This window comes from Vicugna pacos, chromosome 17 (genome assembly GCF_048564905.1).
Source record: "Vicugna pacos chromosome 17, VicPac4, whole genome shotgun sequence".
NCBI classification, from domain to species: domain Eukaryota; kingdom Metazoa; phylum Chordata; class Mammalia; order Artiodactyla; family Camelidae; genus Vicugna; species Vicugna pacos.
The window spans coordinates 15,375,461-15,387,906 of record NC_133003.1 but is presented as its reverse complement, the minus strand read 5'-3'; the positions used below and the strand labels follow the sequence as shown (position 1 = coordinate 15,387,906).

The 12,446-nt window shown below is 41.7% G+C and overlaps 1 protein-coding gene and 1 long non-coding RNA gene across 6 annotated transcripts in view; one reads left to right on the top strand and one right to left on the bottom strand.

Annotated features, from left to right (window-relative positions):
• Positions 1–12,446, top strand: part of LOC107033228 (uncharacterized) — a 121,459-nt gene that overhangs the window by 13,833 nt on the left and 95,180 nt on the right. The window lies entirely within an intron of this gene.
• The window catches only part of ENTPD3 (ectonucleoside triphosphate diphosphohydrolase 3), a 30,326-nt gene continuing 20,389 nt past the window's right edge, over positions 2,510–12,446 (bottom strand). For both annotated transcript variants that reach the window (XM_031686798.2, XM_015236321.3), the window contains exons 7-11: positions 11,727–11,957; positions 6,141–6,410; positions 5,876–5,986; positions 5,099–5,236; positions 2,510–2,860 (exon numbers count right to left, since the gene is read on the bottom strand). In XM_031686798.2, coding sequence (XP_031542658.1) covers positions 2,624–2,860; positions 5,099–5,236; positions 5,876–5,986; positions 6,141–6,410; positions 11,727–11,957 — 987 coding nt within the window. In that variant the 3' untranslated portion in view covers positions 2,510–2,623. The remainder of the gene's footprint in view (positions 2,861–5,098; positions 5,237–5,875; positions 5,987–6,140; positions 6,411–11,726; positions 11,958–12,446) is intronic.

Below are 12,446 nucleotides of genomic sequence, written 5' to 3'. Positions count from 1 at the left end.
GACATGACACCTCTGTCTTAAATCACGCAACTGCACGTAAATGGGTATGTTGGACTATGAAATTCTAAAACCAAACTCCTCTAACTGCCACAATACTGCCTTTCTGTGTGAAAGGAAGTATGATGCACATAATGCGTTTTAGACTTAACCTGGCTGGAATCTCCATCTCCAAAATTGCTTACTAGCTGGTGATACTGGCATGTTATTTTAGTGCTGAGCCCATGTTTTTCTTGCATGGTTATTGTAAGGAACAGGCACAATTTGTGATAGCTAATTACTTTATCATTACTGTGTATTTCAAATGTAAGCACTTGCTCTGTTTGGAGGCTTGGGTCTTCCGTAGTTGTGTTAATTTTCTGTCGCTTTGTAACAAGTGGACACAAACTTAATGGCCTACAACAACACCCATTTCTGACTTCTCAATTCTGGAAGTCAGAAGTCTGTGTGGGTTGTCTGCTGAGGGGCTCACAAGGCTAAGAAGGACATGTCAACTGGGTCAATCTCTTATTTGGAAGCTCTGGGGAGATTTGCTTCCAAGTTCATTTAGGTTGTTGGCTTAACCCAGTTCTGGCAGTGTGGGACTGAGGTCCCTGTTTCTTGCTAGCTGTCAGCCAGGGGTTGCTCTTAGTTCCTAGGGGCTGCTCTCAGGCCTTTTCCATGTGGCCTTCTCTGTCTTCAAGCTAACAGTCAGATCCTTTTCATGCTTTGAATATGACTTCCTTTTCTGGAGAAAATGCTCTGCCATTAAAGAGCTCATGTGATGAGATTTGGCCTACCTGGATAGTCTCTCCATCTTAAAGTCAACTGATGAATAATTATATCTGCACATCCCTTGTGCCATGTAACCATGTAATCTCAGGGTGAAGGTAATGGGAACCATCTTAGACTTTTGCCTACCACAGTAGTACTACATACATTACTTGGCCTGCCAATCTTGAGATGATCTGTCTGAAAAGAATTCTTTGATACATGTCAGAAAATAAAACAACAATCTAAAAATTTATATAATTAGTTTTTTAAAAGTGGTTCAGGAGATAGGTTGTTTTGTGTGTGTGTGTGTGTGTGTGTGCCCACATACATGTGCACACAAGGAATGCTTTGTGGAAGAAGTAGAGCTAGGATTGGGCCCTAAGAAATATGTATTATTTGGGTGGGTGGGAAGATGACCTGCAGTCTAGGTCAGGAGAACTGTGTGAACAATGGTGTGTTTGTGGGATGGGGGAAGCCATTCTGGGTGCAATCAAGATCTGAGTGGCAGATTGTAGCCTTATAGAAGTTTTGAATGTCAAATAAGGTAAAGAAATGTTTGACTCAATTATCTCAAGGAGCCAGAGGTTTATTATTAAAGTGAAGCACATTGAACTCTGGAATAAAGGTGATATTAATGCATGACTTAATACACCAGGAAGGTTTTCTTAAGAAAATTTTCTTAGCTTTTGAAGCTTCCTTTCATACATACCACCTTAGGTCCTTAGGAGAAAGAGTGCAGGGTAACACACATACCCCTCAATCACAATAAAATGAGTCTTTTATTCCATACTCAGCTAAGAAACTACAATCCAAAAGACTGTTGATTTTTAGTTTGTAGCCATTGGACTTGTTGGAGTTCTTTTCTATCCCATTTTGGAGTTAAACATTGCTGCAGCTTATTTGTCTTTCCCCAATCAAGAATTATGGCTACTTTGCAGAGGCCTGCCATCTAGGAATGTACCTGGCAAATCAAAGACTAGGATGTCCTATAACAGCATCAGGTATACCTGTGGGAATGGTGGGCGAAGTACACACACCTTGCCAATAAGGGAATTCAGCCGCAAGCAAGAGCCTAGCAAAGGCAGAATGATCTGGAACTTTATAGCCTTCCTAGGAATAAACGTTTTACGGAAGAGACACCTTAATGGGAAGGGGGACAGGTAAAGAGGATGAAACACAACAGGTGGCGATCTAATGCCCAGAGCCCTGAGTGGGACCCCACTTCACGAGGGGCCTGCAGTTTTCTGGGAGATGTTCTGTGTGTCTCTTTCCTTCAGGATCTGTCCCCATGACAGAAGCTTGGCTGTGGCCACTGTCCTCAGGTTACAGGAGGCTTCTCCCCCAGATAAGATATTCTACCCATCTGAGGGAGCTCATTGTTTATGAGGTTGCTAGAAGAAGTCTTAGTTAAGGACCAATGACAGGAAGCCATAAAATGAGATATCTGACTGGGCCAAATGCTTACTAGACACCTGCCAGCTTCCATACCTGCTGGGATGAATACGGCATTTTTGAAGGGGGTAAATGCAAACTGAGCCCTGAGGTCGGTTCTCTGACATCAAACTATCATGTTCTCAACTTACTCTTCTTCTGGGGCACTTGGAATAAAAAGCCCTACCTTGATGGCCTGTCTCGCCTCTGTTCCCTAAAAGGTCAGCTAGTGGGTGGTGGGGTCTGCGGTGGAGCAGTGTGCACAGAGTGATTGAGGGGCTCCCCAAGAGGTGCTTTGGCATAAATCAGTATCTGAGAGGCACACGACTTAGGTATTTGGCTTTACTTGTATTTTCCGAAGATGGACATTTGGCTTGCATTATCTGGTGCCCCCAGGCTGGTTCTGGACAGCCCTCGGGCTCCAGGAGCCACTTTGTCAGGCTCACTCAGAATCCACCACGTGGTCCAAGGAATTCTGGGAGCGCCTCTGATTCCTGGATGACACACACAGGTACACAAGATATGTCAGACACAGCAAAGCAACTGCTGCGAAGAAGGCGACGATGCCTGTAAAGGCAGATGGCTGGATGGGCAGGCGGATCAGGCGGCTTTCAGCTGGGATCTGGTTGGTCAGGCTGAGCATGTAGCCAAGAGACCAGCCTATGCTGCTGTTCCCCACCTGTGGAGCAGAGGAGATGCCTCAGTTCTCAGGGCCAGAGTCGAGGCGCAGATTACATCCCCAGGACACACCCCGGTAACCCTCCAGAGCCACCCCCAGAAAACTGTGGCCTAAGGACGTCAGAGGACTTGCCCAGGTTCAGACACTGCAGGCTGGGTTAGAACCCAGGTCACTGTGAACACAAATTCTCAAGGGCCCAAACTCCTGCACCTCAGAGAAAACAGCCAGAAGAGCTGAACCTCACAGCCTCTGTACAGCCAGGTGTGAAGAGGGCACGGTTAATGCTGGTGAAAGCTTCTCTGTCATCAGGTGCAGGAACATTTCTAGCTAAAGCAGGAGGGTGCTGCATGTGTTACTGAATCCAGGAACGGGGGGTTTCTAAGAACAGGAGGCCAGTCTAAATGGGGAAGACTTTGTCAGTTTCATCTGGTAGTTGCAATCCATTTTTGTTTACGTGTTTTTAGGCTATTTTATTAGATGAATAAATGTTTCATATTTGCAATCTTCATAATAAACTGAACTTTTTAATCATTATGTTATCCTCTCTACCTCGAATGATGCTCTTCATCTTAAAGACTATTTTGTCAAGTATTAAATAGCTACATCAGTTTTCTTTTGGGTGGTGTTTGCCTGATAGTTAAAATTTTTTTTAACTTTCGAACTTTCATGTCTTTATGCTTAAAGCCTAAGTATTTCTCTTATAAACGACATATCCTTGGTTTTCAAAAATCCAATCTGACAATGTCTGTCTTTTAACCAGTAGGTTCAGATCATTTATAATTATTGTGATTATTGATATATTTGGACTTCTCTCTAATATCTCAGTTTTAAATTTTCAGTAAGTGCTATTTTCCTATATTGCCTTAAAAATCATATAAATATGTTCCCTTTTACAAGGTGAGCATTTTAGGCCACCCTTCAGTCCCTCACCCCCATTGCACTGAATTTTAGCTATACTTGAATTCTGGGTTGTTATAAATGGATTCTTCTCTTTTACTTTTCTTTGGTGTTAGTTTTCTTTTTTAAAATAAGTTTTAAGCCACAACATAATTTATTCTTATTGCCTACTTTTTATAACATATGATTTATTTCTCTTCTTATTTAATCACTTACTCCAAAAATATTTTGGATGTAAATCTTTGTGTGGCAAATCTTCTGAAGTCTTTTTTATGCCCTCACATTTGAATACTAATTTGGCTGAGTATAAAATTCTTTATAAATAAAGAAAAGGAACTTGAAACCCAGAGTTCTGTATCCACCCAAATTGGTATTTAATGGAAAATCATTCTCCATTCTCATAATGTACTTTCCTGGTAATTAGATTCATTAGAAACAAAACTTGGAGAGTACATGCCACCAAGGGTCCTTATAGGTCTCCAGACATCCTTATTTTTTGTGGATGACTCAATTTTATGTATGTACAAGTAAACAGTCACCAGGCCTAAGGCTGGATATTGCACGCTTTAATCTAATTATTGCCGAAGCTAATGTTGAACAGACTGACTCCAGACATACTTCAGGCTTTACAACAGCTATCCCTGAAATGAGAAAACCCTCCCAGAACCTGGAGAACAGAGTGCTGGATGAACATATCAGCAAGGCTGAGTCCTGCCTGAAAGCCAGGTACAGAGACCTCTCACCAAACAGTTACCAGACAAGAGCTTTAATCCCAGATTTGGACCATTGTGGACACTTGAGAGTGAATACAGTGAGCTCAGACTCATTGCAAGAGCAAATTCTTATTTAATGCTCTTGTTTAATCACTCATGCTCTAAAGCATGTATCTCACTCTGACACCTGTGTACAGTAGAGAGCAATTAGTTACTATCTTCTCAACAAAGTTATTATATTTGAAGCTTCTTCAGGATGAAAAGTCTTAGACCCTTAATATGTTTGTTTATTCACTCAACAGACATTTACTAAGTACCTTCCAGGTTTTCGTCTCTGTGCTGAATGCTAGGAATATGCAGATGATAAAGCAAGTCCTTTCCCCAGATAGCTGAGTCCATGGTTCTTGGCTTCTAATCCTTAACTCACGTGGAGGGGTTTCTGGTGACCACTTCCTCTGAATTCTCCATCATCTCTTTTCTAGCTCACAAGCAATCAAGGTCTCATTGGCTCCCATCCAGGAAACTTAAATTCCCAATTCCCCTTTATCTTCTACATTTTATTCAGATACATACACACAAACATTAGTTTTGAGAGGAAGGGGAGAAAACAATTTGTCCTTTGACTTACTTCTTTTTCAAAGTGTATCTTGGGCCAGGTCTCCTCGGTGAACTTGTATCCATGTACAAGCAAGTGGTAGATGTAGTGGGCTGAGAAGCAGTAGGAGCGGGCATACTCCTCATCAAACCTGGGGAGCAGCAGCGGGAGCTAAAGGGAGGTTCACAGCAGGGGGGAGGCAGGTTTTAATATGCACATTTCAGAACACCTTAGGTCAAAGAGTCATATTTTAAAGAATCTTATCACTCAGAATTTCGTAATTAATATTATTTTAAAATAATACAATAAAATAAATAATAATAAAATATCCCTATTTTTATGTTCATTTGGTTTTTTTTTTTAGATTCCACATATACGTGATAACAGACAGTACTTGTCTTCCTCTGTCTGATGTATTTTACTAAGCACAGTACCCTCCAGGTCCACTCATGTTGTTGCAAATGGCGAAATTGCATTCTTCTTTATAGCTGAGTGATATTCCATTGTGTATACACACCATATCTTCAATACTTCAATTTAAAAACCCTGTACAACATCACGGAAGAACAATCTAAGTTTATAGAGTGCTTATTATGTGCCAAACACTGTTCTAACCGTTGCACCTGTGGTTAAAACATTAATCCACAACGCGGCTATGAGGTGGGATCCCTTATTACCCCTATTTATGGGTGTGGTGAAAATAGAACAGCACAAAGGCCAAATTCAGAACGTACACACAGGCACACAAATGGACTCTACTCTGTTCTACTGTTTTGTACTGATACTGATCCGTTCCCTTTAAATACTGACCTGACTCCAGTCCTGTAAGCAGAAATTCCATGTGCTTGAGTTGAAGGTGTGCAGGGAAAAGCTACCCGAAAGGTTGAGAGCACTGGCTGTGTAGTAGAGTCCCGAAAAAGCCTGGAAGGAAATCAGACCTCAGAATGGAATATTGTATGGAGGTTTGAGAGTAGGAAATAAGAAAGTGAGAAACAGGTCAGCAGAGGAAAAACAGAAAGGTGAAAAATAAAAATTCAGTGGGGAATCAAGGAATCTTTCAGGGCTTTGCTCTTACCAAAAATGATCCTTTAACTTTTGGCTGATAAACCCCATCAAAGGAACAGTTTCTTTGGTCATGGCAAGCCTTAAAGTTAAATAGGGAGGCCACCTTTTCCCTACACAGTGATGGGTCTCCGGTTCCTTCAAAAGTGATGATGCTGGGGTCATGACTTTTAGGTCTCAGGTCCGCCGTGCACAAGCTGCCAAACACATCTGCCCCAATGAAGGTGGTGGTGTAATTCCGAGGGTAACAGGGGTTGGTTACCTTGGTTTTGGTGGTAGAATTCTGCAGGTACAAGAGTGAGGTGTTAGAAATCACTGTTCCGTGGAGAATCAAGTACTTTCTGTTTGCTTCTCACTATTGCTACCCTCCAATGCCAAGAAAGAAATGGAAAAACTGCCATCTGTGTCAGTGTGTTCTTGAAGGGAACTCCCAGGTTGTCCAGGTAACTCAAGTGGGGGCTGAGGGACGGTCACCCCGCACCAGGCACAGTGCTAGGCTCTTGCTCACATTATCTGCTCCAGCCCTTATGACAGCCCCGTGAAGCAGGTTTTATAAATTCCATTTTGATGTGAAAACAAGATATTGATGTTTAGATTAATTAGCCATTTTGAAGAGAATATTATCTACACACTCAAAAAAATAATTCTAAAGGTACAAATAAATATACCATGAAAATTAAGGCTCCCTCCCACCCATTTCCCCCACCCAGATCCCCTTCCCTGGAAGTAACCACTAATGCCAGTTTTTGTGTGCCAGAGACTTTGTGTAGACTTGTTATATGCATATGCATATGCATATATTTTTTCTTCCCCCCTCTCTTTTTTTAACTTTAAATCATAAATGGCAGTATTCTATACATACTGCTCCTTGTTTTTCTTACTTAAAATATATCTTTGAGATTTTCCATTCATTGAACATGTAGAGTGCCTTTTCTTTTTAGTAGCTGCATAGAACTCCACTGTACAGATAAACTATAATTTATTTAGAGAATCCCCTCTAAAGGAAAATTTAGGTGGTTTCCAATCATTTGCCATTACAAAATGATGCTGCAGTAAATATCCTGTTACATCTTCAATCTGTCTGTAATTTATTTGGTGTTAAGATTTTTCCAGATGACTATCCAATCTTTTATCTATGGTAAAAAAAAGTTGCCTTTATCTTATGCTAAATTCTGAAATGTATTTGATTCTACTTTTGGACCCTGTTTGCCAAGGAATTGGATTTGAACTCCATCTGATTTCAAAGCCACTAAAGCATATTTTATTACCTACATTAAAGTCTTGACCCAGAAAACACTTTTAGCCCAACTCTTCCATTTTACTGATGAGGATACTGAGGTACACATCAACATAATCTAATCATTTAACAAAAGTCAGTGGTAAGATTCTGCACAGAATCCTAAAGAAGTCTGATACTCATCCAATATAACTTACATGAGTGTCCTCCAGAAAGATCGTAGTATGACTGTGGAGGCAGCATATAGGCCCCTTTCTGCCTCAGTGGTGTGAAAACAAATCTATGATATTCAAAAGCTGTTAAGTCTAATCTGTAATCTATCACACCAGGGTCACCCTATGGCTAAAATATTGGTTAAAAAGAAAATCAAATCAAGCAACTGATTCCTTAGTTTCCCCCTCCAAATCTGACTTATAGTTTTTAAACAAATCATTTCTTGGAGAGAAATGGCTTGGAGAAGAAGAAAGATAATTTCTGCCTAGAAGAAGCTCAGTAAAGATGATTTCAATTCTCTTGTTAGAGTGTGAATTATTTAAGTCTTCACCATTCAAAAAATCTTTCCTGAACTTAGTGTTTGCAGGGCTCGGGCATGAAAGGGTCAACCAGTAGACTTTAGAGAAAAGGTTCCACAAAAAACCATGGCATAATCTGACCTTAGAGTAAAACCTGTTACAGACGGGAAAGATAGTGATAGGAGTGATCCTCAATAGTGACAGAACACATAACATCTCAGTAGTGATAGACCACACAACATCTCAGTAGTGATAGGGTGCACAGCATCTCAGTAGTGACGGAGCACACAGCATCTCAGTAGTGAAGGAGCACACAGCATCTCAGTAGTAACGGAGCACACAGCATCTCACTAGTGACAGAGCACACAGCATCTCACTAGTGACGGGGCATACAACATCTCAATAGTGATAGAGCACACAATATCTCAGTAGTGATAGAGCACACAATATCTCAGTAGTGATGGAACACACATCTCAATAGTGATAGAGCACACCATATCTCAGTAGTGACGGAACACACAACATCTCAATAGTGACGGAGCACACAGCATCTCAGTAGTGACGGAGCACACAGCATCTCAACAGTGATAACATACACAAGGAAAGTAGATTTAAAAGAAAAGTATAGCTGTAAGTTGAAAGCTGTAAGTTTTCTGATGAATACAAACTAAGAACTAAATAAATGGAAGAATATTTTACAGATCTGGATAGAAATTCTAATCACTAACAAGCCATTTTTTTAAACCTAATTAATGTATGAATCTGTGCAACTGCCATCATAACCTCAATGAAAATTTTTTCTCTTTGTTACTACTTAAGATAATTTTGAAGTTAAAATAAATGTCTGAGAGTAGAAAACAAACTGTTGCAACTAGAAGAACATGATATTGGCTCAAGAATGAACAAACTGATGAATAGAACAAAGCACAAAATTCAGAAATAGATTCTCATCCGTGTATTTATTACTAGAACGTCTTGGAATCCCTGAAATTATAAGAGTACAAAAAATTATCACAACATTGAGGGCGGGAATCTGAATGGCTTCAATTTTGTTAAAAGATTGCCTATTGATCCATTTAAATTAAAAATATCCCTATTTTTCGACCCTGTCCTACAGAAGTAAAATCACTAGTTCATAAATCACTTCTACGTAGTTATATGTACAAGGTTTACTGTGTTTCTGTTGTAGGGAAAAAAAGGACATAGCTTGGTGTCTATCAGGAGAGGAATTGTTGATGAACTATGGAATATTAAATAGTAAAGAAAATAAGTTATATATTGACCAGGAAAAGCATAGAACTATAGCCTATCAAGCTGAGATCAGTGAAGACACTCAGTGACTGGGATTGGAGGGAGGTTCTTTCATTTTTATTTTAACACCTTTTTGTATAGTTTGACATTTTTACAATAAAAATTACTTTCTTTTATAATGAAATAATCAATATAGTTTTTCTTTTTAAATAATGGTTCTTGGAATATTATGCACCTATAAAAATAGCAATTTCAAAGGATATTTAACAACACAGGAAATTGCTCATGATATTATTGCTAGGTGAAAAAAAAGCTGAATATAAAATTATATATATCATATGGGGCCAAATTTGTAAATACATGTATTCATGCATGGAAAAAGAAAGCATGACAAGAATGCAGCAATATGTTGATGGTGGTTAAGTCCAGGTTTTGTTGGTTTGTTTGTTTTATTATTATTATTTATAAATTTTTTTCGCTGAACATATACTACTTTAAAAACAGAAGAAAAGATCTTACTTAAAGAAGGAGAGGAAATGAATGTGTATCCTTAATGTCTAACATGCTATCAGAGTGAGACTTGAGCACTGGAGTGACTGGAGGCCTGTTATTAAGAAGATAATTTGCAGAGTATGTATCTGGGTGTCATTCTCCCATTTCCATGTAGCCCCTTATATAACAGACCAGAAAATGAGAATCAGACTGGTGACATTTACTCAGCCAGTGTTCATGGTGCAATAATCTTTGGGAACCTTCTAAGTTGGGGCTTGGCAATACATCTTTGAAACATGAAGTTATTGGTCAGGCAGGCCAGGACATGCATTTGTGAGTGATCCTCATCACACCTGGATCCTTCCCCTCGCCTGAGTCAGAAGGCTTAGAGGGCGGAGCCACCTTCCCAGGCATCCAGATGTTATGAGGCAAAGTTGGAGACACCCCCCTGTCCCTGTGAGCTGACTGTCCACAGTGAGAGGCTGGCATCTCCACCTCAGCCCGCAGTGCTGGGCTCACACCTTGAGACCTGCATTCTCAAACCAAATGTGGAGTATTCACCCAGGTGGAGTATTCACTTCTCTACTGTAGACTGTTACTAAACACTGTAGGAATGTGTGCATAAACACACACACACACACACAATTTCTCAGGCCATCCAAATTTTAGAGGTAGCTTCTCAGACCTCCAATCACCCCGGGAAAAGGGTATTTCACCTGCTTCTCTTCTCTTGTCTGAAGTTCAGAGGAGCCCCCCCTACCCTCCACCCCTGCCAGGGCCAGAGCTGGAGGAAGGGGCATTAAGTATTGCTGGAAATAAAAAATAAAAAGAAACGGAGAAAAGAGGAGCCCCAGCTGGGGAGGGTTGATTAAGCTCCCTGGGGGGTTTGGTTTGGCCTAGTGGAGGGTGGAGATGAGAGTCTGGGGTGGTCACTGCATCTCCTGAGAAGTGGATGCATAGCTGAGGACTGCCTGCAGGGTCCTTCCCAGGCAGTGTTCAGCCTCTCCCGAGTACACATGGCATGCGTGTGTACTGGGGCTCCAGCCCTTCCTGTGAGGCTGAAAGACAAGTTTTGGGGAGTGGGCCAGAACTGGAGGGTGAATTCTTACAACCCACCCTGCATGACTAGTCAGTGATGCAGGAGTCTGAAGCTGTGAGTCCTGCTGATGACACTTTTGTAAACCAACCCACTTCTTCTGCAGAATAGTGACTGGGGAATACTGCTTCCTCCCCCAATTACCAAAGCAGATCAGAGAGGTAGGGGTTAACCTACTGATGCTGTGTCCATTATAGTTAGTCATAGACAGACCCAGCCCTCGTCTCCTGCCCCTGGGTCCCATCCAAAGCCAGGATCTGTGGCCTCTGGTTGGCCTCATGTCCCTCTAGGGGATCAAGGCCCCTTCCCTTCATTTTCCCTTTATCCTTAACTTCCCTTCTCAGCCATGGCTGAGACTGACGTCCCCTGAGCGCTGGAGTTTGGGGCTTGGGGTTGCATCCATGGTGCTAGTGCCCTTGCTGATGCACACAGTGCTGACATCGAGTTTATATTGGTGACAGCCTTCTAGCTGATGTCTGAAGTAGCCATCTGTGCCATGGAACAGTGGCCACATGAATTACTGACCAATGTGATGGAATTTGGTTTTTGCAAAATCCCACCATATACAGGGCATCAAATCTGCCTAATATAGGCTAATCCAACAGGAGGCTGAGCCTGGGGGAGGCTCTGCTCTCTCCCCTGTCAACAGGCGTTTCTCCTGTGAACACCCGTATTATTTTGTCTGCACTCAGGGGAGTCTCAATATTCTTAGGCTTATTTAGTGACTGGTTTAAAACAGTTTGGGTCCATAAAGGGATCCCAAGTTCTGAGTCACTTACAAAACATCTGGAGCCCTGGAATTTCCCTGGATTTTTGACTCAAATACACTGGAAGTGGTCAATACATCAGAGAGAGAGAGTGCACACTTGGACCCCCACAAGTAAACAGGAAAATGCCGTTGTTTCCATCCGGCTTCTAATTGGAGTGGAAAGGACAGACCCCAGAAGGCAAAGCACCCTCCCCTCAGCTAAGACCCCCAAGGGAAGCCCTCCTGCTCCCTGGCTCAGATACCTGAAGGAGGAGTGCCAGAAACCTCCTCTCAGCCTCATTCCGGCCATAGCACTGGAAGCTGTGTGTGTAGAGCATATACTTGTAGCCGTACAGGGACACCGTGGTGCTGCTGTTGTTCTGCCCCACCTTTTCTTCTGCCACAAAGGATATTTGAGTGGAAGCACCACCTAAATCCAGGGCACCAACGGTCTCTGCTCCATTCGGATGCACCCACATATGCCACAGGTTCCTCTACACGGTGGGAACAAGAAGCAAGAAAAAAGACCAAAGAAGGTACCATCTCTGATTGGCCAACGTTCTCTACCCAAGACCCATCTTCTTAAGAAGTACGACATGGGGAGCATTCAGGGCCAAATGCTTGCAGGGACTGGACAGGTAACATAAGGAGGAGAGTAGATTAGGCACAGACAATAGGGAATGGTGGGGACTGTGGCAGACTGGGGAATGCATGAGCTACACTGCATTCCAGTTGGTTGGTGCCATGTAGGAATGTGAGTCCACTGTGACCAGCTCTTTCAAATTTTGGGGAGTGAGGGGGTCAGAAGTTAGAACCATGGGTTTTTATGTGAAATTTCCAAAATATTAACTAAATGAATTACACTTAATTAAATTAAAAATATATTCAAAGGGGAAGAAAATAGTTCTTGGGCTGGACATGGTATGGGTGCCCTCAGTTTATGCCCTCTCTAATGTGATTATCTCTTAGAGTCAGCTTTCCTC